The 15011-nt window shown below is 42.8% G+C and overlaps 7 protein-coding genes across 7 annotated transcripts; 2 read left to right on the forward strand and 5 right to left on the reverse strand.

Annotated features, from left to right (window-relative positions):
- Nucleotides 1-491: 491 nt before the first annotated feature.
- psmb10 (proteasome 20S subunit beta 10) lies at nt 492-4539 on the reverse strand. The gene is made up of 8 exons (XM_041059709.1): nt 4345-4539; nt 3537-3630; nt 3069-3166; nt 2353-2493; nt 1769-1884; nt 1530-1588; nt 1175-1326; nt 492-776 (listed from the first exon to the last, which is right to left on the reverse strand). Exons 1-8 carry the CDS (start codon nt 4407-4409, stop codon nt 665-667), a joined length of 837 nt encoding a protein of 278 aa, XP_040915643.1. The 5' UTR covers nt 4410-4539; the 3' UTR covers nt 492-664.
- A 552-nt stretch (nt 4540-5091) lies between these two features.
- On the reverse strand, nt 5092-5898 carry LOC121195976 (histone H2A-like). Its single transcript, XM_041059731.1, has one exon. It carries the CDS (start codon nt 5880-5882, stop codon nt 5496-5498), a length of 387 nt encoding a protein of 128 aa, XP_040915665.1. The 5' UTR covers nt 5883-5898; the 3' UTR covers nt 5092-5495.
- A 333-nt stretch (nt 5899-6231) lies between these two features.
- On the forward strand, nt 6232-6677 carry LOC121195986 (histone H3). Its single transcript, XM_041059741.1, has one exon. It carries the CDS (start codon nt 6241-6243, stop codon nt 6649-6651), a length of 411 nt encoding a protein of 136 aa, XP_040915675.1. The 5' UTR covers nt 6232-6240; the 3' UTR covers nt 6652-6677.
- Nucleotides 6678-7447: 770 nt separating this feature from the next.
- LOC121195959 (histone H1-like) lies at nt 7448-8226 on the reverse strand. Its single transcript, XM_041059712.1, has one exon. It carries the CDS (start codon nt 8209-8211, stop codon nt 7603-7605), a length of 609 nt encoding a protein of 202 aa, XP_040915646.1. The 5' UTR covers nt 8212-8226; the 3' UTR covers nt 7448-7602.
- A 1449-nt stretch (nt 8227-9675) lies between these two features.
- LOC121195978 (histone H2B 1/2) lies at nt 9676-10771 on the reverse strand. Its single transcript, XM_041059733.1, has one exon. The coding sequence runs from the start codon at nt 10762-10764 to the stop codon at nt 10390-10392; it is 375 nt and encodes a 124-aa protein (XP_040915667.1). The 5' UTR covers nt 10765-10771; the 3' UTR covers nt 9676-10389.
- A 2696-nt stretch (nt 10772-13467) lies between these two features.
- Nucleotides 13468-13968, reverse strand: LOC121195987 (histone H3). Its single transcript, XM_041059742.1, has one exon. It carries the CDS (start codon nt 13960-13962, stop codon nt 13552-13554), a length of 411 nt encoding a protein of 136 aa, XP_040915676.1. The 5' UTR covers nt 13963-13968; the 3' UTR covers nt 13468-13551.
- Nucleotides 13969-14313: 345 nt separating this feature from the next.
- On the forward strand, nt 14314-14705 carry LOC121195970 (histone H2A-like). The gene has a single exon (XM_041059725.1). The coding sequence runs from the start codon at nt 14319-14321 to the stop codon at nt 14703-14705; it is 387 nt and encodes a 128-aa protein (XP_040915659.1). The 5' UTR covers nt 14314-14318.
- The last annotated feature ends 306 nt before the right edge of the window (nt 14706-15011 follow it).

Here is a 15011-nt window from a genome sequence, read left to right on the forward strand (position 1 = left end):
TTTTGGGAGCGCTTGGTGGAAAGTATCTGAACTCGCAAAATGGGCGGGTACGTGAGCGTAAGGGTACACTTCCCAGGGTTCGGTGACGGTGTTTGGACATACCGCGCTCTCCTTTTCTGAGGCTGAAACGCACCGTGAAAGTGAGTCGAAGCCGAAGGGAGATGATTGGAAGACTGTTTAAAAAGCCAGTCAGACAGAGTTTACTACGATAGAAAAAAAATATTTTCATCGATGTGACGTTGAACTTGTAATGTTATAGCTGGTTTCTATTTACATACTTTATTATTTTATTTTATTTTTAAACAGTCAGTCCCACGCTATGAACTGTGGGTAATTCCCACAGTTCCAAAGTCACAGATGCTCAGAATTTGTCAATTCCACAGAATTCTTCATTTGATATATTTTAGGGTTTAGTAAGAAAAAAAATATGAGGTGCAGTAAAACTACAGTTCTTCAGGGGCTGTCTCCAAATAACATGCAGACTCTGATCATTTAACCATCAAATGCTTTTTATTACCAAACAACTTTTACAGTCAGTGATGCTATAGAGACACTAAACAAACCTCTTCTATGTGCACTCTGATCTGCCTTTATCATTACACTGATATATTATTACCACATAGTGACTAGATGTTTTTTTCCAGCAGTAGCATTTTATTGTGTTTTATTCAGTGTCCATGATCTGAACAGACTGGTCGACCACATCCAGGGAGAGCGGGGTCACAGTTTTGGTCAGGACAGCTGTGGTGCCGGGCTTATACCTGTACTGTCCCTCTCTGAAAAAAAAAAAAAAAAAAACATTCATTTTGAGGCTGAGCTGTTTAGAATTTTATATCAGAAGATGATGTTTCTCCAGAGTTATGATACTGTTCTGTCTTTTTTTTCAGCCAGAATTTGTAAGATCATGTGTGGATGTGAGAAAACAAGTCATAGCATGCAGAATTATCTTGGCTGAATCCATAGGACAGTTTCTCATTTGTCTAAAATTTGCCATGCTCTACTTGTAAATGCAAACATTAGGGGGCTTTAGTTCTACCTGCTGTGTTAGCAGCAGCAGGACAGCTGCCCAGGACATTATTTTTTTTCTTTTACACATTAATACAAAAGAAGGAGAACGACTGGAAGAGGCATGACTGCTTCTCCTCAGATAAAAAGTGCATATATTAGGGCTCACCTTTTGCCCTTCGTTGTGGGCTTGTCATAGCCTCGCAGGAAGTCCACTCCAGCCTCAGTGATAACACACAAGTCCACATTGCTGCCTGAACCCAAGTCGCAGAAAATTCCTGCAGCGATGGCGTCTCGTACAAGCTGCTTCGCCTCCTCTAGCTGAAAGGGAGAGAGGAACGAACAGGTGATTCTGTTGTTTAGATTGATTTTCAAGGTCCGTGCAAACCAGGGACGGAAGCGGTTTGAACTGCACTTCAGCCTTCAGTTCTTAACCTGTGGGTTTACTAATGTCTTCTGCACACGAACAAGTAAACTTATTGGATTACACCTGTCATGAAGGAAAAGCAGACAGTCCGTCTCACCTCCATGTTGGGTTTGAATCTGTCCTCAAATACAGACACAGCAGCTGCAGCTCCAGAACCTAAAACCAGAAACAAAAATTAGACTTTTTTTGTGCTTACTCAGGTTCTGTGTGGCCGGGTTAGGGTTAACCACATTCATTCAGATTGATTTTTCTGGTCAATATAGTAAATAAACTTTCTGCCAAACCTGCTCACCACACACGTAAATAACACAGTAAGCTAAAGACGTGAACACATACCCATGGTGAGGAAAGGCAGCTTGTCATAGGAGCCATGTGGATAAACACTGTACAGGTGAGCTCCAGTCACATCAACTCCTCCAACAATCAGAGACGAACCAACGTGACCCTGGTACCTGAAAAACCAGACAAACATCAGCAGACAGATGTGAAATAAAAATAATAAAAATGTATTCAATTCTAACTGGTGCTGTAAAGCACTGAGGTGTGATTTTGTATTTGTACAAGACCATGTGATGTTTCACTATTCTGTTCACTACCATCCTCTACATTCCTCAGCCCCACAGAGGAATTATTTTCCTCATGGACGTAGAAAGGACCAGACATCCGAAAAGATTTTTTAATCCCATGTACATCACAGAGGAGCACATAAGCTCTGTTTTATTTCTATATCTGCAGTTTTTTTTTTTTTTTTTTTTTTTTTTTTTTTTTAATATACATGCACAAACAATGAATATGTATAGTATTATATTGCATAGTTGGCAAAAAGAACTCTGAAGAATTTTGAAAAAAATATATAGAGAAATATGTGTTACCAATTGTTGTGAACACAGAAACCCAAGAAAAACCCAAGAAAAACAAACCTGAACAGCATCTGTTTCAGCTGTCGGGTTACCATGGCGACAAGAGGGGGTCGCCCAGTGTTGAGCGTATGCAGTTCCACGTTGGATGCCATGATCTGCGTGGTGATCTCTGCATCTGCAGCCACGCCGGCCCCACAACAGCTACAGAACGTGCAAGACAGAGTTCAGTTTCATTAACATAGTAACCAACATAGGTTACTATGTTGGTCTGAAAAACCTTACTTTGTGACAGTAAAGTCATATAATCTCAATAAACTAAACAGTATTTAAAAAGGGAATATATAACATTATAAAAAGGTATATAATATCTTTAATGTTATGTAATATGTAGCATATACTATTTAAATTATAATGATTATTGTATATAAAATATATTTATATGATGATTCATTATGTCAGGAATGCTACAGTAACAGCAGGCAAGCTGGCTTATCCCAGTCAACAAGGATGAATGAACAGTCTTTACCCATTAAATAGCTGATGTATAACTACACTGTCCCTCACATAAACATACAATCATATGTATAAACCCATGAAAGTAACACCCCAGTGCACATTGGGATTTAGCCCTTGAACTGATCTATTCAATTCAGTTCAACTCAGGTTTATTTATAACACGCTTTCCACAATCAAAATTGCTGGGTGAAAGGAGGACAGAGGACACAGCCAGACTTCTCCTGCTGTGGAGAAGATGAGCAAACTCTGGTTTCACTCACTAGATCTTTGGAGCGATGTAGTGAATCTTCATGCAGTTTTTGTCAGCCACCACCATGTCGTCCGTTGCCCTGGTGTCTGCTCCCAGAATGACTCCATCCTGTGGGGACAAGGACAGGATTTACTCACCACAGCTAGCTGATGTCCACAGTTCACTTCCTAAACACCAAAACAGCTTTGATTTTGGTTTTGTAGACCAACCACAGCTGATTCTAGTCTCAGTCGGAGACATGTCCAGGTGGTTACATGGACATTTACAGTAAATGTGGGACTTCATTTTCACTTGGTTCAGCGTGGATATAAAACAACACAGAGGAGCAGTAACTGTGGGCCAGCAGTCCCATCACTAATACATATATTATTAATGTGTTTGTGTATTTGGAAGCAAAGGCCATGTGCTGTTGATCACTGTCACTAATCTGTGTTAGTGTGTTAAGAGTGAGGTGAAAACACTGAAGACACATCTTCACCTTGTAAACAATCCCAGCGATGGTGGTTCCCGTCTTCCTGGCACTGGGAGCTTTGTAGCCGAGCTCTGAAAAATTGGACTCCAACACTGCATTCCTGGAAATGATGAATGAGTGTGAGACAGACATATGGCTGACCGCATTATATAAATATATATATGTTTCATTATATATATATATATATATATATATATATATATATATATATATATATATATATATATATATATATATATATATATATATATATATTTTTTTTTTTTTTTTTTTTTTTTTTATATATTATGTACATGTTTATTTTCATTGCTTTGCTTGAAAACTATTTGATGACTGCAGTGAAGTAAAAAGGTCCATATCTTCCCTTGGAATTATAAAGAAGGAACAGTAGGAAGTTTCACAGAATTCAAGCATCTGAACATTAAAATTGTGTCTATTTTCCAGGTTTTCCAGGTTTTGGTGCATCTCCATTTGATATTTACTACTAATACGTCTGTTTATGTCATGTCTGTCCATCTTGGCAGAAGAATTCTAAGGTTTTGTTCTTATCTAAATGAAGTATTGTTGACTTGGATGGAAACTCTTTATGAACATGGCTGTGTTGTTCTTTGTGCCACAGACGGACTTCATCTCCCTATAGTAACATCACAAGAAGGCTGCGGTGACACTGAGGTTACGACAGGAGAACGATCTCAGAACTTTGTAAACTCAGTATAAAGAGCAGACACTACAGTATACGGCCCTCTGTCAGAGTAATAGCTTCCTCCTGAGCACAGCTTTAGCCTCAGCAGAGACAGATGCAGTGTTTCCTTACCTGCGGCTGTTTTCAAAGTTGAAACCTCCAGTCTGCTGCTCACAGGGCTTCAAACTGTGCAGCATCTTCAGCGTGAAGACAGAGGAGACGAAGGGTGAAGCCAAGAGCTGCCTCTGAAAATAAAAACCTTACAGCTTTGTGGCAGGCCGTGTGTCAGCGCTTTTCATGGGTATTTTTTTGCTTTTACTTTCACTTCAGCACAAGCCAAGCCTCTCTGCTCCCCCACTGTAAAAAAAAGTATCCACATCAACCAGACGTTTGTTCCTATATGTATACTTTGAAGTAGTGATTCTTTATCAGAAAGCCTGGCAGTGCTGATGAAGTAGAGGAGAAAGTCCACTTTTCTCCCTGTTTAGTTCCATGTAACAGACCCATGAGACATTAACACGAACTGCTGAATTATATTTACTGACATTTCTTGCAGTGTACTAAAAAAAAAAAAAAAAAAAAAAAAAAAAAAAAAAAAAAGTGCCTGTTAAGATGGAACTGGAGGCCTAAGATGTCGGCTCAGGTGACACATGTCCCTTAGTTTAAACACCTACCTTTGCTTTTCCTCTTTGCTCTTTGAAAGTAGCTTTAAAGATTAAAACTCAGTCCCCAGCTTCAGCAAAGTGAGGATTTGGCAGATAATTTATAGTTTAGTTTGCAAATCAAGGTAATACCACCACTGCTACCACTAACAACATTTGAAATGTTTATTATTATTTTAAAACAACAACAATAACCTCAAGGTTCCTTGTTTCTTGGTGTTTTAGTTGGGGCCAAACACTAAAAGATACTGTTGATGTCTAAAGCATCAAAGTGTAAAATCCAGCCCACAACGTGCTGTTAAAGAAAGTTACGCTCCACCTTAAACTCCTGAATTTCGCATCTCATTGTCTTGTCACACACTCTTCCTAAAGGTCGCCTCATTGTATCACAGAGACTCATTTACGAGCTAAATATTTGTATTAATAAATTTTAGACTAACGATTTGAGTTGATTTTTAAATTTATGCTTTCACCAACAGTGTCTCTGTTAAGTATAACTACTGTTTTTATTTATGCAGTCATTTTCTAGGTGACTGAGAAACATAAGGCGTCGTGTCTTTATCAGAAATGAGTGTGTGGCTCTTAAAAGAGCCTTTGTGTTTCTAGTTGGCAGCCGCAGCTTTACTTGGCCTTGGCGGGCTTCTCGGTCTTCTTGGGCAGCAGAACAGCCTGGATGTTGGGCAACACACCTCCCTGAGCGATGGTCACTCCGCCCAGGAGCTTGTTGAGCTCCTCGTCGTTACGGACGGCCAGCTGCAGGTGGCGGGGAATGATACGGGTCTTCTTGTTGTCGCGGGCAGCGTTTCCAGCCAACTCCAGGATCTCAGCGGTCAGATACTCCAGCACAGCAGCCAGGTAGACGGGGGCGCCGGCACCCACACGCTGCGCATAATTGCCTTTGCGCAGCAGCCTGTGGACACGACCCACTGGGAACTGGAGTCCAGCGCGAGAAGAGCGGGACTTTGCCTTGGCTCTGGCTTTTCCACCGGTTTTGCCGCGTCCGCTCATTTTGGTTGTTTACTTTCAACACTCTGAACTCAAAGAAACTGTGTCTCAACCAGACGAAAACCCTCCTTTATATATCCGCAGAGCGCGCGGGAAGGTTGGTGCCACACCAATCAGAAAAGAGGCTCCCAGCAGAGCAGCAGAGGGCGGCCTGCTCTGAATTTGAGCGGCACTTTTCTCCAATAAGCAGCGGCTGCTCGCTCCTATAGGCGGTGCTGAGCTCCACGAGGAGCCCCTCACCAATCAGGAGCCGCAGCTCTGAAGCAGCGTCACTATTTCACATACAGTCCCACAGTTTAAGAGCAGAGAGCCGCTTTCATTTAACTATACTTTTATTCTGTTCAAAGAAAAACAAGTAAAAATGGCAAGAACCAAGCAAACCGCTCGTAAATCTACTGGAGGCAAAGCCCCCAGAAAGCAGCTGGCTACCAAGGCTGCCCGTAAGAGCGCCCCGGCCACCGGCGGTGTCAAGAAGCCTCACCGTTATAGGCCCGGTACCGTGGCTCTTCGTGAGATCCGTCGTTACCAGAAATCCACGGAGCTGCTTATCCGCAAGCTGCCCTTCCAGCGCCTGGTCCGTGAAATCGCTCAGGATTTCAAGACCGATCTGCGTTTCCAGAGCTCCGCTGTCATGGCTCTGCAGGAGGCTAGCGAGGCTTACCTGGTCGGTCTGTTTGAGGACACCAACCTGTGCGCCATCCACGCCAAGAGAGTCACCATCATGCCCAAAGACATCCAGCTGGCTCGCCGCATCCGTGGAGAGAGAGCTTAAGCATCTGCTGCTCCACTCACCACAATAACGGCTCTTTTAAGAGCCACCTCACTCTGCACTAAAGAACAAAATTCTCTGCTACTGCTTTTAAAAAAACATGTTAAATCTATCATCACTGGAAGGTGTATATTGCATCAAGGATGAGAAACTTTTATTATTAGATAAACTACTTTAAATAAATCATCTTAAGTATTTTTCTTTTCTCAGACTCGCAGGGAAAGATGTTCCACTGAGGCTGTTATATCTACAGAAAAGAATTATGTCAGAGCATCAGATAAGGATGAGAAAAGCAGACTGGATATCTCCACTTACACTTCATAAGGGACATGTTGGCATTTGTTTATCTTCATGCTCTTTGCAGGATGCACTTTGTAAGTGGAGCCATCCACTTACAAAAAGCTTCCTATCAGGTGTCTGCACACTGAGATCCCACCTATCACCTGCTTCCACACTGGGATCTCCTGATCTTCCCGGATGCTCTCTCTGGCTGCCTCTGGAAGACTTAAGACGGACCTGCATATTGTTTTTATGAGGCCTTCATACACTCTGTGCTGCTATTGTGTGGAGGCCATGGGATGATATGCAGTGTGATTTATATTGTCATTTAAGACAGTCTTCTCCCAGTTGTTTTGAGTTTACTACAAGTCATCAACTAAAGTTGGGATGGCTGTAGGTACTGTTTACATTCACTTAAACACACAAACGTAGAAAAGTAAGTGTAACTGCGTATTCAGTGCATCTGTGTAATTTCCTACAATCAAACTGTAATATCTAATTCTTAAGCCATATTCTTTTTCACAATTTTCCATGTTTCATAAACTAACTCATCACCTAAAGTTATTAATAGATAGATAATAATCATTAATGAGGAATCAGCTCTTTGTGGACAGATGTGTGGCTCTTAAAAGAGCCTTTTAGCAGGAGGAAGACATTTCAGAGAGTGAGGACAGCTCACTTCTTCTTGGGAGCTGCGGCCTTCTTAGCTTTGGGTTTGGCTGCCTTCTTGGCGGGGGCTTTCTTAGCTGCAGGAGCCTTCTTCACCACCTTCTTGGGGCTCTTAGTAGCCTTCTTAGGGCTCTTGGCTACTTTCTTGGCTGCGGCAGGTTTCTTGACCTTCTTGGGGGATTTCTTAGCAGCTGCTGGCTTCTTGGCTGCCGCTTTCTTGGGCTTTTTGGCCGCTGCGGGTTTCTTAGCGGCGGGCTTCTTGGCTTTAGGAGCGGCTTTCTTGACCGGCTTCTTAACCTTGGGTTCAGCCTTCTTGTTCATCTTGAAGGAGCCGGAGGCGCCGGTGCCCTTGGTCTGGACCAGAGTGCCCTTAGCCACCAGGGCCTTGATGGCGGTCTTAACGCGGGCCTTGTTCTTCTCCACATCGTAGCCTCCGGCAGCCAGAGCCTTCTTGAGAGCGGCCGCTGACACACCGCTGCGCTCTTTGGATGCGGCCACGGTTTTAACGATCAGCTCGCCGACGCTGGGGCCGGCCTTCTTCGGCTTGGAGACCTTCTTCTTTGCTGCTTTGGCCGGCGCGGCGGCTGGAGCGGGAGCTGGAGCAACTTCTGCCATTATTTCCTCTGAACTTAGTGTCGACAAAGCAGTCACAGTCACTGAGTGAACTATTGAAGAGCTCGGAGCAGGAGGCGGCACTTAAACACACCATGAGAACCGTGGAGACTCAATCCAGCCCTGGCTCCTCTGTGCAGTCTGATCCCCGCGACACTTGTGTTTTCTCTTCCCCGATAAAACACTCAAAAATCGCTGTTGGAGAGGAGCTGAAGGCTGACAGTGAATGGAGCCGATAGCGGACTTGTTTCTCTTCACATTGAAGTCATGAAGAGCTCTGATGCTCTCTGCATTTTCTTTGTGGAGCCTCCAAACCTCACCTGCTCACCGTAGAGTCCAGCGCTGCTCACCGGCTTTTCCCACTTATTTCTCCTCTAAAACGATTTAAAATGAAGCAGAGTTTCACCAAAATCCGTTTTCCAGCTGCTCCACATGTTTGTTCAGATAACCAAGATAAAAACAAGCACATACTGATGACCCGTTTGTAAGAATCTGACGTTATTCTGCGAGCAGCAAACACACAGCTGACGACCGAGGCTTATGGTGCAGTTTAGCCAGACTCCCCATCAGAGCTGGGAATATTTCATGTTGATGATGCTGGAGCTTATTGGACATATTTAGAAATACATGTTTACATGTTACAGTGTTTGATCATGTGTGTTGAGGTTCAGTGTCTTCACTGTGAGCACTGTAAATGATATAAGAAAACATCAGTTCAACAGTCAGTCTAACAAAGACTGGATCCAGATGTTGCTGGGATACAGCTGTGTGTCAGTGTAACAGGTCAGTGTTTACTCATCTGAAAATACTCCAGAGAAAAGGAAAAGGAAAGAGTAAAGTTCAGACTGATCTTTGCTGAGTGTCATAAATATTTCACAGCAATGATTGAGTGTTTTTTATTCAGAATAACAAACATCCAACATGGCTTCAGTCAGAGCTGAAAAGTGGCTCTGCAACAAAGTGAATTTTAAACATGGAACAGTAAGCGGTTTCACTTTTTCACTGAGAGGATATTTATGATATTTAGATCAGACTTTCCTTTCCACTTTCCTCCAACTCTCAGGTTTAAAACTCAGTTTACTTCAACACACTGATCTTGTATCACTCAGTGTGCAACAGTGCTGTAGTGAGCAAGATTTAAAACATCTGGTATCCAGTAATTTATCAAATATGGTGAGTTCACATGCTGAGTTCATTTTAATAGACCACACTTATGTGAACTGATACACTGTTGCCCATAAATATATTTTACCTCTTCTCATGAAATGATTGTAACAATGTGATTTATTCTTGATAGATTAAGTGTATAGCTTATCGTGTATAACTAGGAATAAAAAGAGGAATGTGTCTTGAAACAAAATTATTCCAACTTTATGGGCAACAGTGTAGATGTCAAATTAAATCCACTGAAGCATATTTTAAATCAATTCAAAGATTTATATTTATATATTTTTTTTACCGATATGAAAGTCTCAAAAAACAATGTTGCCAAAACATCAACACTCATTTTTTCCAAGTAAACTATAAAGAACAACCAAGTAACACCAAGATCAATGTCAATACACATATTATATGTATAAATAGCATGAATAAATATCAGTATTAACATCACAGCAATAGACTGTATGGCCAGGACATTGTTTCTCTGAGCTTCAAATTGGAGTTGGTTTTTTTTTTGTTTTGTTTTGTTTATGTGTAAATAGTGAGTTAGAGTAAAAAGCAGTTTGGTGAAATCAAATTTCTACACAGATCAGATGGTTAAATTTAGGTTCAAATTGCTTTTATTTTAATTTTTTATTAAGTCATCTGCATCATAAATGCACCAGAAAAGAACATGGATGTGCATTTTGATGTATGTGTGGCCTGAAAGCTGCTGTCTCTAATTTGCTGTTAATGATTCATTAGTATGGTCTCCCAAAACATTATGTACATCACAGCCTTAAAGACAGAGCCAAGAATGAAGCATTCATTCAATTCATCAAATCGCTCTTTGATATCAATCCTGTACAGTATATTCCTCTTACAGTTGATTAGTTTGTGCTACAGGATCAATCTCTAGCAAATTTTGTACCACTTTACCCTATATCAAGTGTCTACAAAACAGAAGGATTGCACTTTCAGATAAAGTGTGTGGCTCTTAAAAGAGCCGTTGGATTGATGAGCGTGCAGCAGCACAGCTGTTTACTTGGAGCTGGTGTACTTGGTGACAGCCTTGGTGCCCTCAGACACGGCGTGCTTGGCCAGCTCACCGGGCAGCAGGAGACGCACGGCGGTCTGAATCTCCCTGGAAGTGATGGTGGAGCGCTTGTTGTAGTGAGCCAGACGAGACGCTTCCGCGGCGATGCGCTCAAAGATGTCGTTAACAAACGAGTTCATGATGCTCATGGCCTTGGAGGAGATGCCGGTGTCGGGGTGGACCTGCTTCAACACCTTGTAGACATAGATGGCGTAGCTCTCCTTCCTGGTCTTTCTTCTCTTCTTGCCTCCCTTGCTGGCCGTCTTGGTCACAGCTTTCTTGGAGCCTTTCTTGGGCGCGGACTTAGCGGGTTCAGGCATTCTGCTGATTTCGGATATTACAGCGATGAATGAGTTTCTTTAAGAGGGAGCGACCCTTTTTATACAAGCCCCATGCAAACCGTACTGTGTGATCCCCCTCCTGTGATTGGTCGGGCTGCTCCCGGATGGCGCTGGAACGGGAGGGGGGGGTGGGGGGGTTACATGGTAACTTGCCTTGCCTCTGTTAAAATTGGCGCGTGGTCTACAGCCAGTTGCTGTCTATAGAAAAGGAAGAGAGGATGAGGTCAAAGTGGAGAATGTCCTCATATTTGATTATAGTGTCTCTAATGTAGAACTCAGCAGAGAGCAGCAGCTCCCTCAACCTCACTTGGTTTGGTTTTACAACAAACATCATCACACCAACCAAACATCAGTGCATAGAATTGACTGGATCTTTGTGTGTCTCTCTGTACAACAGTCATACACCAATGACACCTTTAACAAATCCAGCAGACCATACTGGAGACAAGCTTATGCAACTGGCATCACTGAGACCTAATGACAGCAGTACATCTCTCCTCACTCAGTGAATTGTGTTACAATGTTGATTTTTATTTTCTGATCTCTTGATCTTAAAAGATCGGTTGTGTTTATTTTATTTTGTTTGTTTATTTATTTATTTATATGGCAAATAAGTTAAAGGAAACATCTGTTTCATATATGAAATCCAGTGTTTTGTCTGCGCCATGTGCTGAGTCAAAGCTCTAAAATGTAGTAACCATCAAACTGGATCACGTTAACATAGAACAATAACGCAAAATGGAAACTGTTAAATATTTAATAAACAGTCTATTCATTTTAATCATCTTTTTTACATTTTAATTTTACAGTTACATTTCAATAAACCAATTCATAACCCTCTGAGGACAATGATGTTGATGAACCGTTGTTGTTGACGTGGACATTAGATCAAAGTCATCAGCTTCTTTGGCAGCTGATGGCAGTGTGAAGAGTAAGAGCAGCACTTGACTGAACACACACTAAACCATCAATGCCTGTGTCACTTCCTGAATGAGTTGATTCAAAGTTTATTTAGGGAGCTTGTACATTGCTGCAGCTTGTGATTCTGCTTTTAAAGGGAAAAAAACAACTGGCAGTTTCTGTTAAATAAAAGGAGGTGAACTCTTCCTGGGTGAGTGTTTGGCTCTTAAAAGAGCCGTTGTGTTGTTTGGAATGATTGAAGGCAAATAAATTTAACCACCGAAGCCGTACAGAGTGCGGCCCTGCCTCTTCAGAGCATACACCACGTCCATGGCGGTCACGGTCTTCCTCTTAGCGTGCTCGGTGTAGGTGACGGCGTCACGGATAACGTTTTCCAAGAAAACCTTCAACACACCGCGGGTCTCCTCGTAGATCAGGCCGGAGATACGCTTGACACCGCCACGACGAGCCAGGCGACGGATAGCGGGCTTGGTGATGCCCTGGATGTTATCACGGAGAACTTTACGGTGACGCTTAGCGCCTCCTTTACCGAGTCCTTTTCCTCCTTTGCCTCTTCCGCTCATTTTCACTGCTCAGTAGAAATCTACTCAATGTTTCTAACTGCGATAGTCACAGCTATTCAAAGTCTGACTGAGGACGTGATAGAAGACAGAGGCGGCCATTGATAATGAACTCTTTAGCGCATTAGCGCCACCGCCTGAACCAGAGCGTGAATCAGGGACAACACGACTCCGCTCAGACTGTCTGAGCTCCACAGTAGCGTAAAAATGCATACAATTTAAAAAAACACAAAAAAAATGATTTAAAAGTCTTTATTATACGTTTAATTTTCTCTCAAGCTATTTCTCAGGTGTAAAACAGCACCAGGATCCATACACACATGGTGTTTTTTTTGTTTGTATTGTTTGTATTTTTTATTTTATTATTTTTTTTTTTTTTTACACGGGTACATGATGAGTCACATCTCACTGTAAATGCTCCTCAGGACTTGTGCTGTTACACACATTTTCTAGGTTTATCCAGTAAAAGCATCTGGGACATAGAAACTTTTAGGATGAGTCCAGTGGAGCTGTGGGGACATTTTTATTATAGGTAAAAGTCCACATTCAAACAATGAAGCTATTTTGTTTGTTTGTTTGAGGTCATAGTCAGAGCTGTTCCTAGTATATATTGAAGTAGATCCAGATCTGTGAGGAACCTGTTTAGACATTTTCCAACATCCAACAAAATAATTATTGTCACTCATATGCATATATGCATATATCATCCAGCTTCCAGCTGGGATTGATAGTAATACAGTGAATCTGAGTGTGACTACAGTGATGTTGACCAACCTCAGCATGAGGAGGTCAAAGGTAACTGAGGTGGAGATGGTGCAGAACTTAAAGAGTTGTGACATGTGACATAGCAAAGGTCTGCTCTTTAAAAGAAGTGATTATGTATTGTTACATCATTTTAACACATTACCAACATATCACATAAGTGGAAACTGAACAGGAACCTAGACTGTTCATGTTGTTCTTCATCTCTCTAGTACAGGCCTGGTATCATTCACATGTTTGCAGAAACTACATCAGATTTCTTTCTCAGGTGGACACATTGACTCAACATGTCACTTCACATGGAAAACATGTCAAACAGCAATATTTTCAATTCAACTTTCAATTGTTCTCTTTTCCATTAAAGTTTTAAATATGTTCATTAGTTTTGTTCCCGTTTCATTGTTAACATTTAACTTAGGTTAATTCAATATAAGAGCAGCAGTACTATAGGACTTTGTTCTTTAGTGCAGAGTGAGGTGGCTCTTAAAAGAGCCGTTATTATGGTGAGTGGAACAGCAGTAGTTTAAGCTCTTTCTCCCCGGATGCGGCGAGCCAGCTGGATGTCTTTGGGCATGATGGTGACTCTCTTGGCGTGGATGGCGCACAGGTTGGTGTCCTCAAACAGACCGACCAGGTAAGCCTCACTGGCCTCCTGCAGAGCCATGACAGCGGAGCTCTGGAAGCGCAGGTCGGTCTTGAAATCCTGAGCGATTTCACGGACCAGGCGCTGGAAGGGCAGCTTGCGGATGAGCAGCTCCGTGGATTTCTGGTAACGACGGATCTCACGAAGAGCCACGGTACCGGGCCTGTAACGGTGAGGCTTCTTGACACCGCCGGTGGCCGGGGCGCTCTTACGGGCAGCCTTGGTGGCCAGCTGCTTTCTAGGGGCTTTGCCTCCAGTAGATTTACGAGCGGTTTGCTTGGTTCTTGCCATTTTATTTCTTCTTTTCCTTTTTCTGAACTAGAGAAAAGTGTAAAGCACTAGAAGCGAGTCTCTGCTTTTAAACTGTGGGACCGTCTGTGAAATAGTGACGCTGCTTCAGAGCTGCGGCTCCTGATTGGTGAGGGGCTCCTCGTGGAGCTCAGCACCGCCTACAGGAGCGAGCAGCCGCTGCTTATTGGAGAAAAGTGCCGCTCAAATTCAGAGCAGGCCGCCCTCTGTTTCTCTGTGTGGAGCCCTTTTTCTGGTTGGTCTGGCACCAACCTTCCCGCTCAAATCGTGTATATATAAAGGAGGGTTTTTGGCTGTCGTACAGTTTCTGTCTAAGTAGAAAGTATTTCTTAATCAAAATGAGCGGACGCGGCAAAACCGGTGGAAAAGCCAGAGCCAAGGCAAAGTCCCGCTCTTCTCGCGCTGGACTCCAGTTCCCAGTGGGTCGTGTCCACAGGCTTCTGCGTAAAGGCAACTATGCGCAGCGTGTGGGTGCCGGCGCCCCCGTCTACCTGGCTGCTGTGCTGGAGTATCTGACCGCTGAGATCCTGGAGTTGGCTGGAAACGCCGCCCGCGACAACAAGAAGACCCGTATCATCCCTCGCCACCTGCAGCTGGCCGTCCGTAACGACGAGGAGCTCAACAAACTCCTGGGCGGAGTGACCATCGCTCAGGGAGGTGTGCTGCCCAACATCCAGGCTGTGCTGCTGCCCAAGAAGACCGAGAAGCCCGCCAAGGCCAAGTAAAGCTGCGGCTCCTGCCAACTAGAAACACAAAGGCTCTTTTAAGAGCCACACACTTATCTCTGATAAAGACACATCTCCTCATATCTCCAGTGTATCTACTTACGGAAGAAATAACAGCACAACTATGTCTTTCAAATAATGGCAAATTATCAATCCCAATTTTAAAATAAAAGAAGCCTTAGGAAATGTTGATGGCCCTTAATATTACAAAATGATCCTTAATTTGGGCATAAATTGTGAATATTGTATATTGTGAATACTGTTGTCCTGCACATATAATGAATTGACTGTAAAATCCTAAATCTG

Source organism: Toxotes jaculatrix, chromosome 16 (assembly GCF_017976425.1).
Source record: "Toxotes jaculatrix isolate fToxJac2 chromosome 16, fToxJac2.pri, whole genome shotgun sequence".
In the NCBI taxonomy this organism is placed as follows: Eukaryota; Metazoa; Chordata; class Actinopteri; family Toxotidae; genus Toxotes; species Toxotes jaculatrix.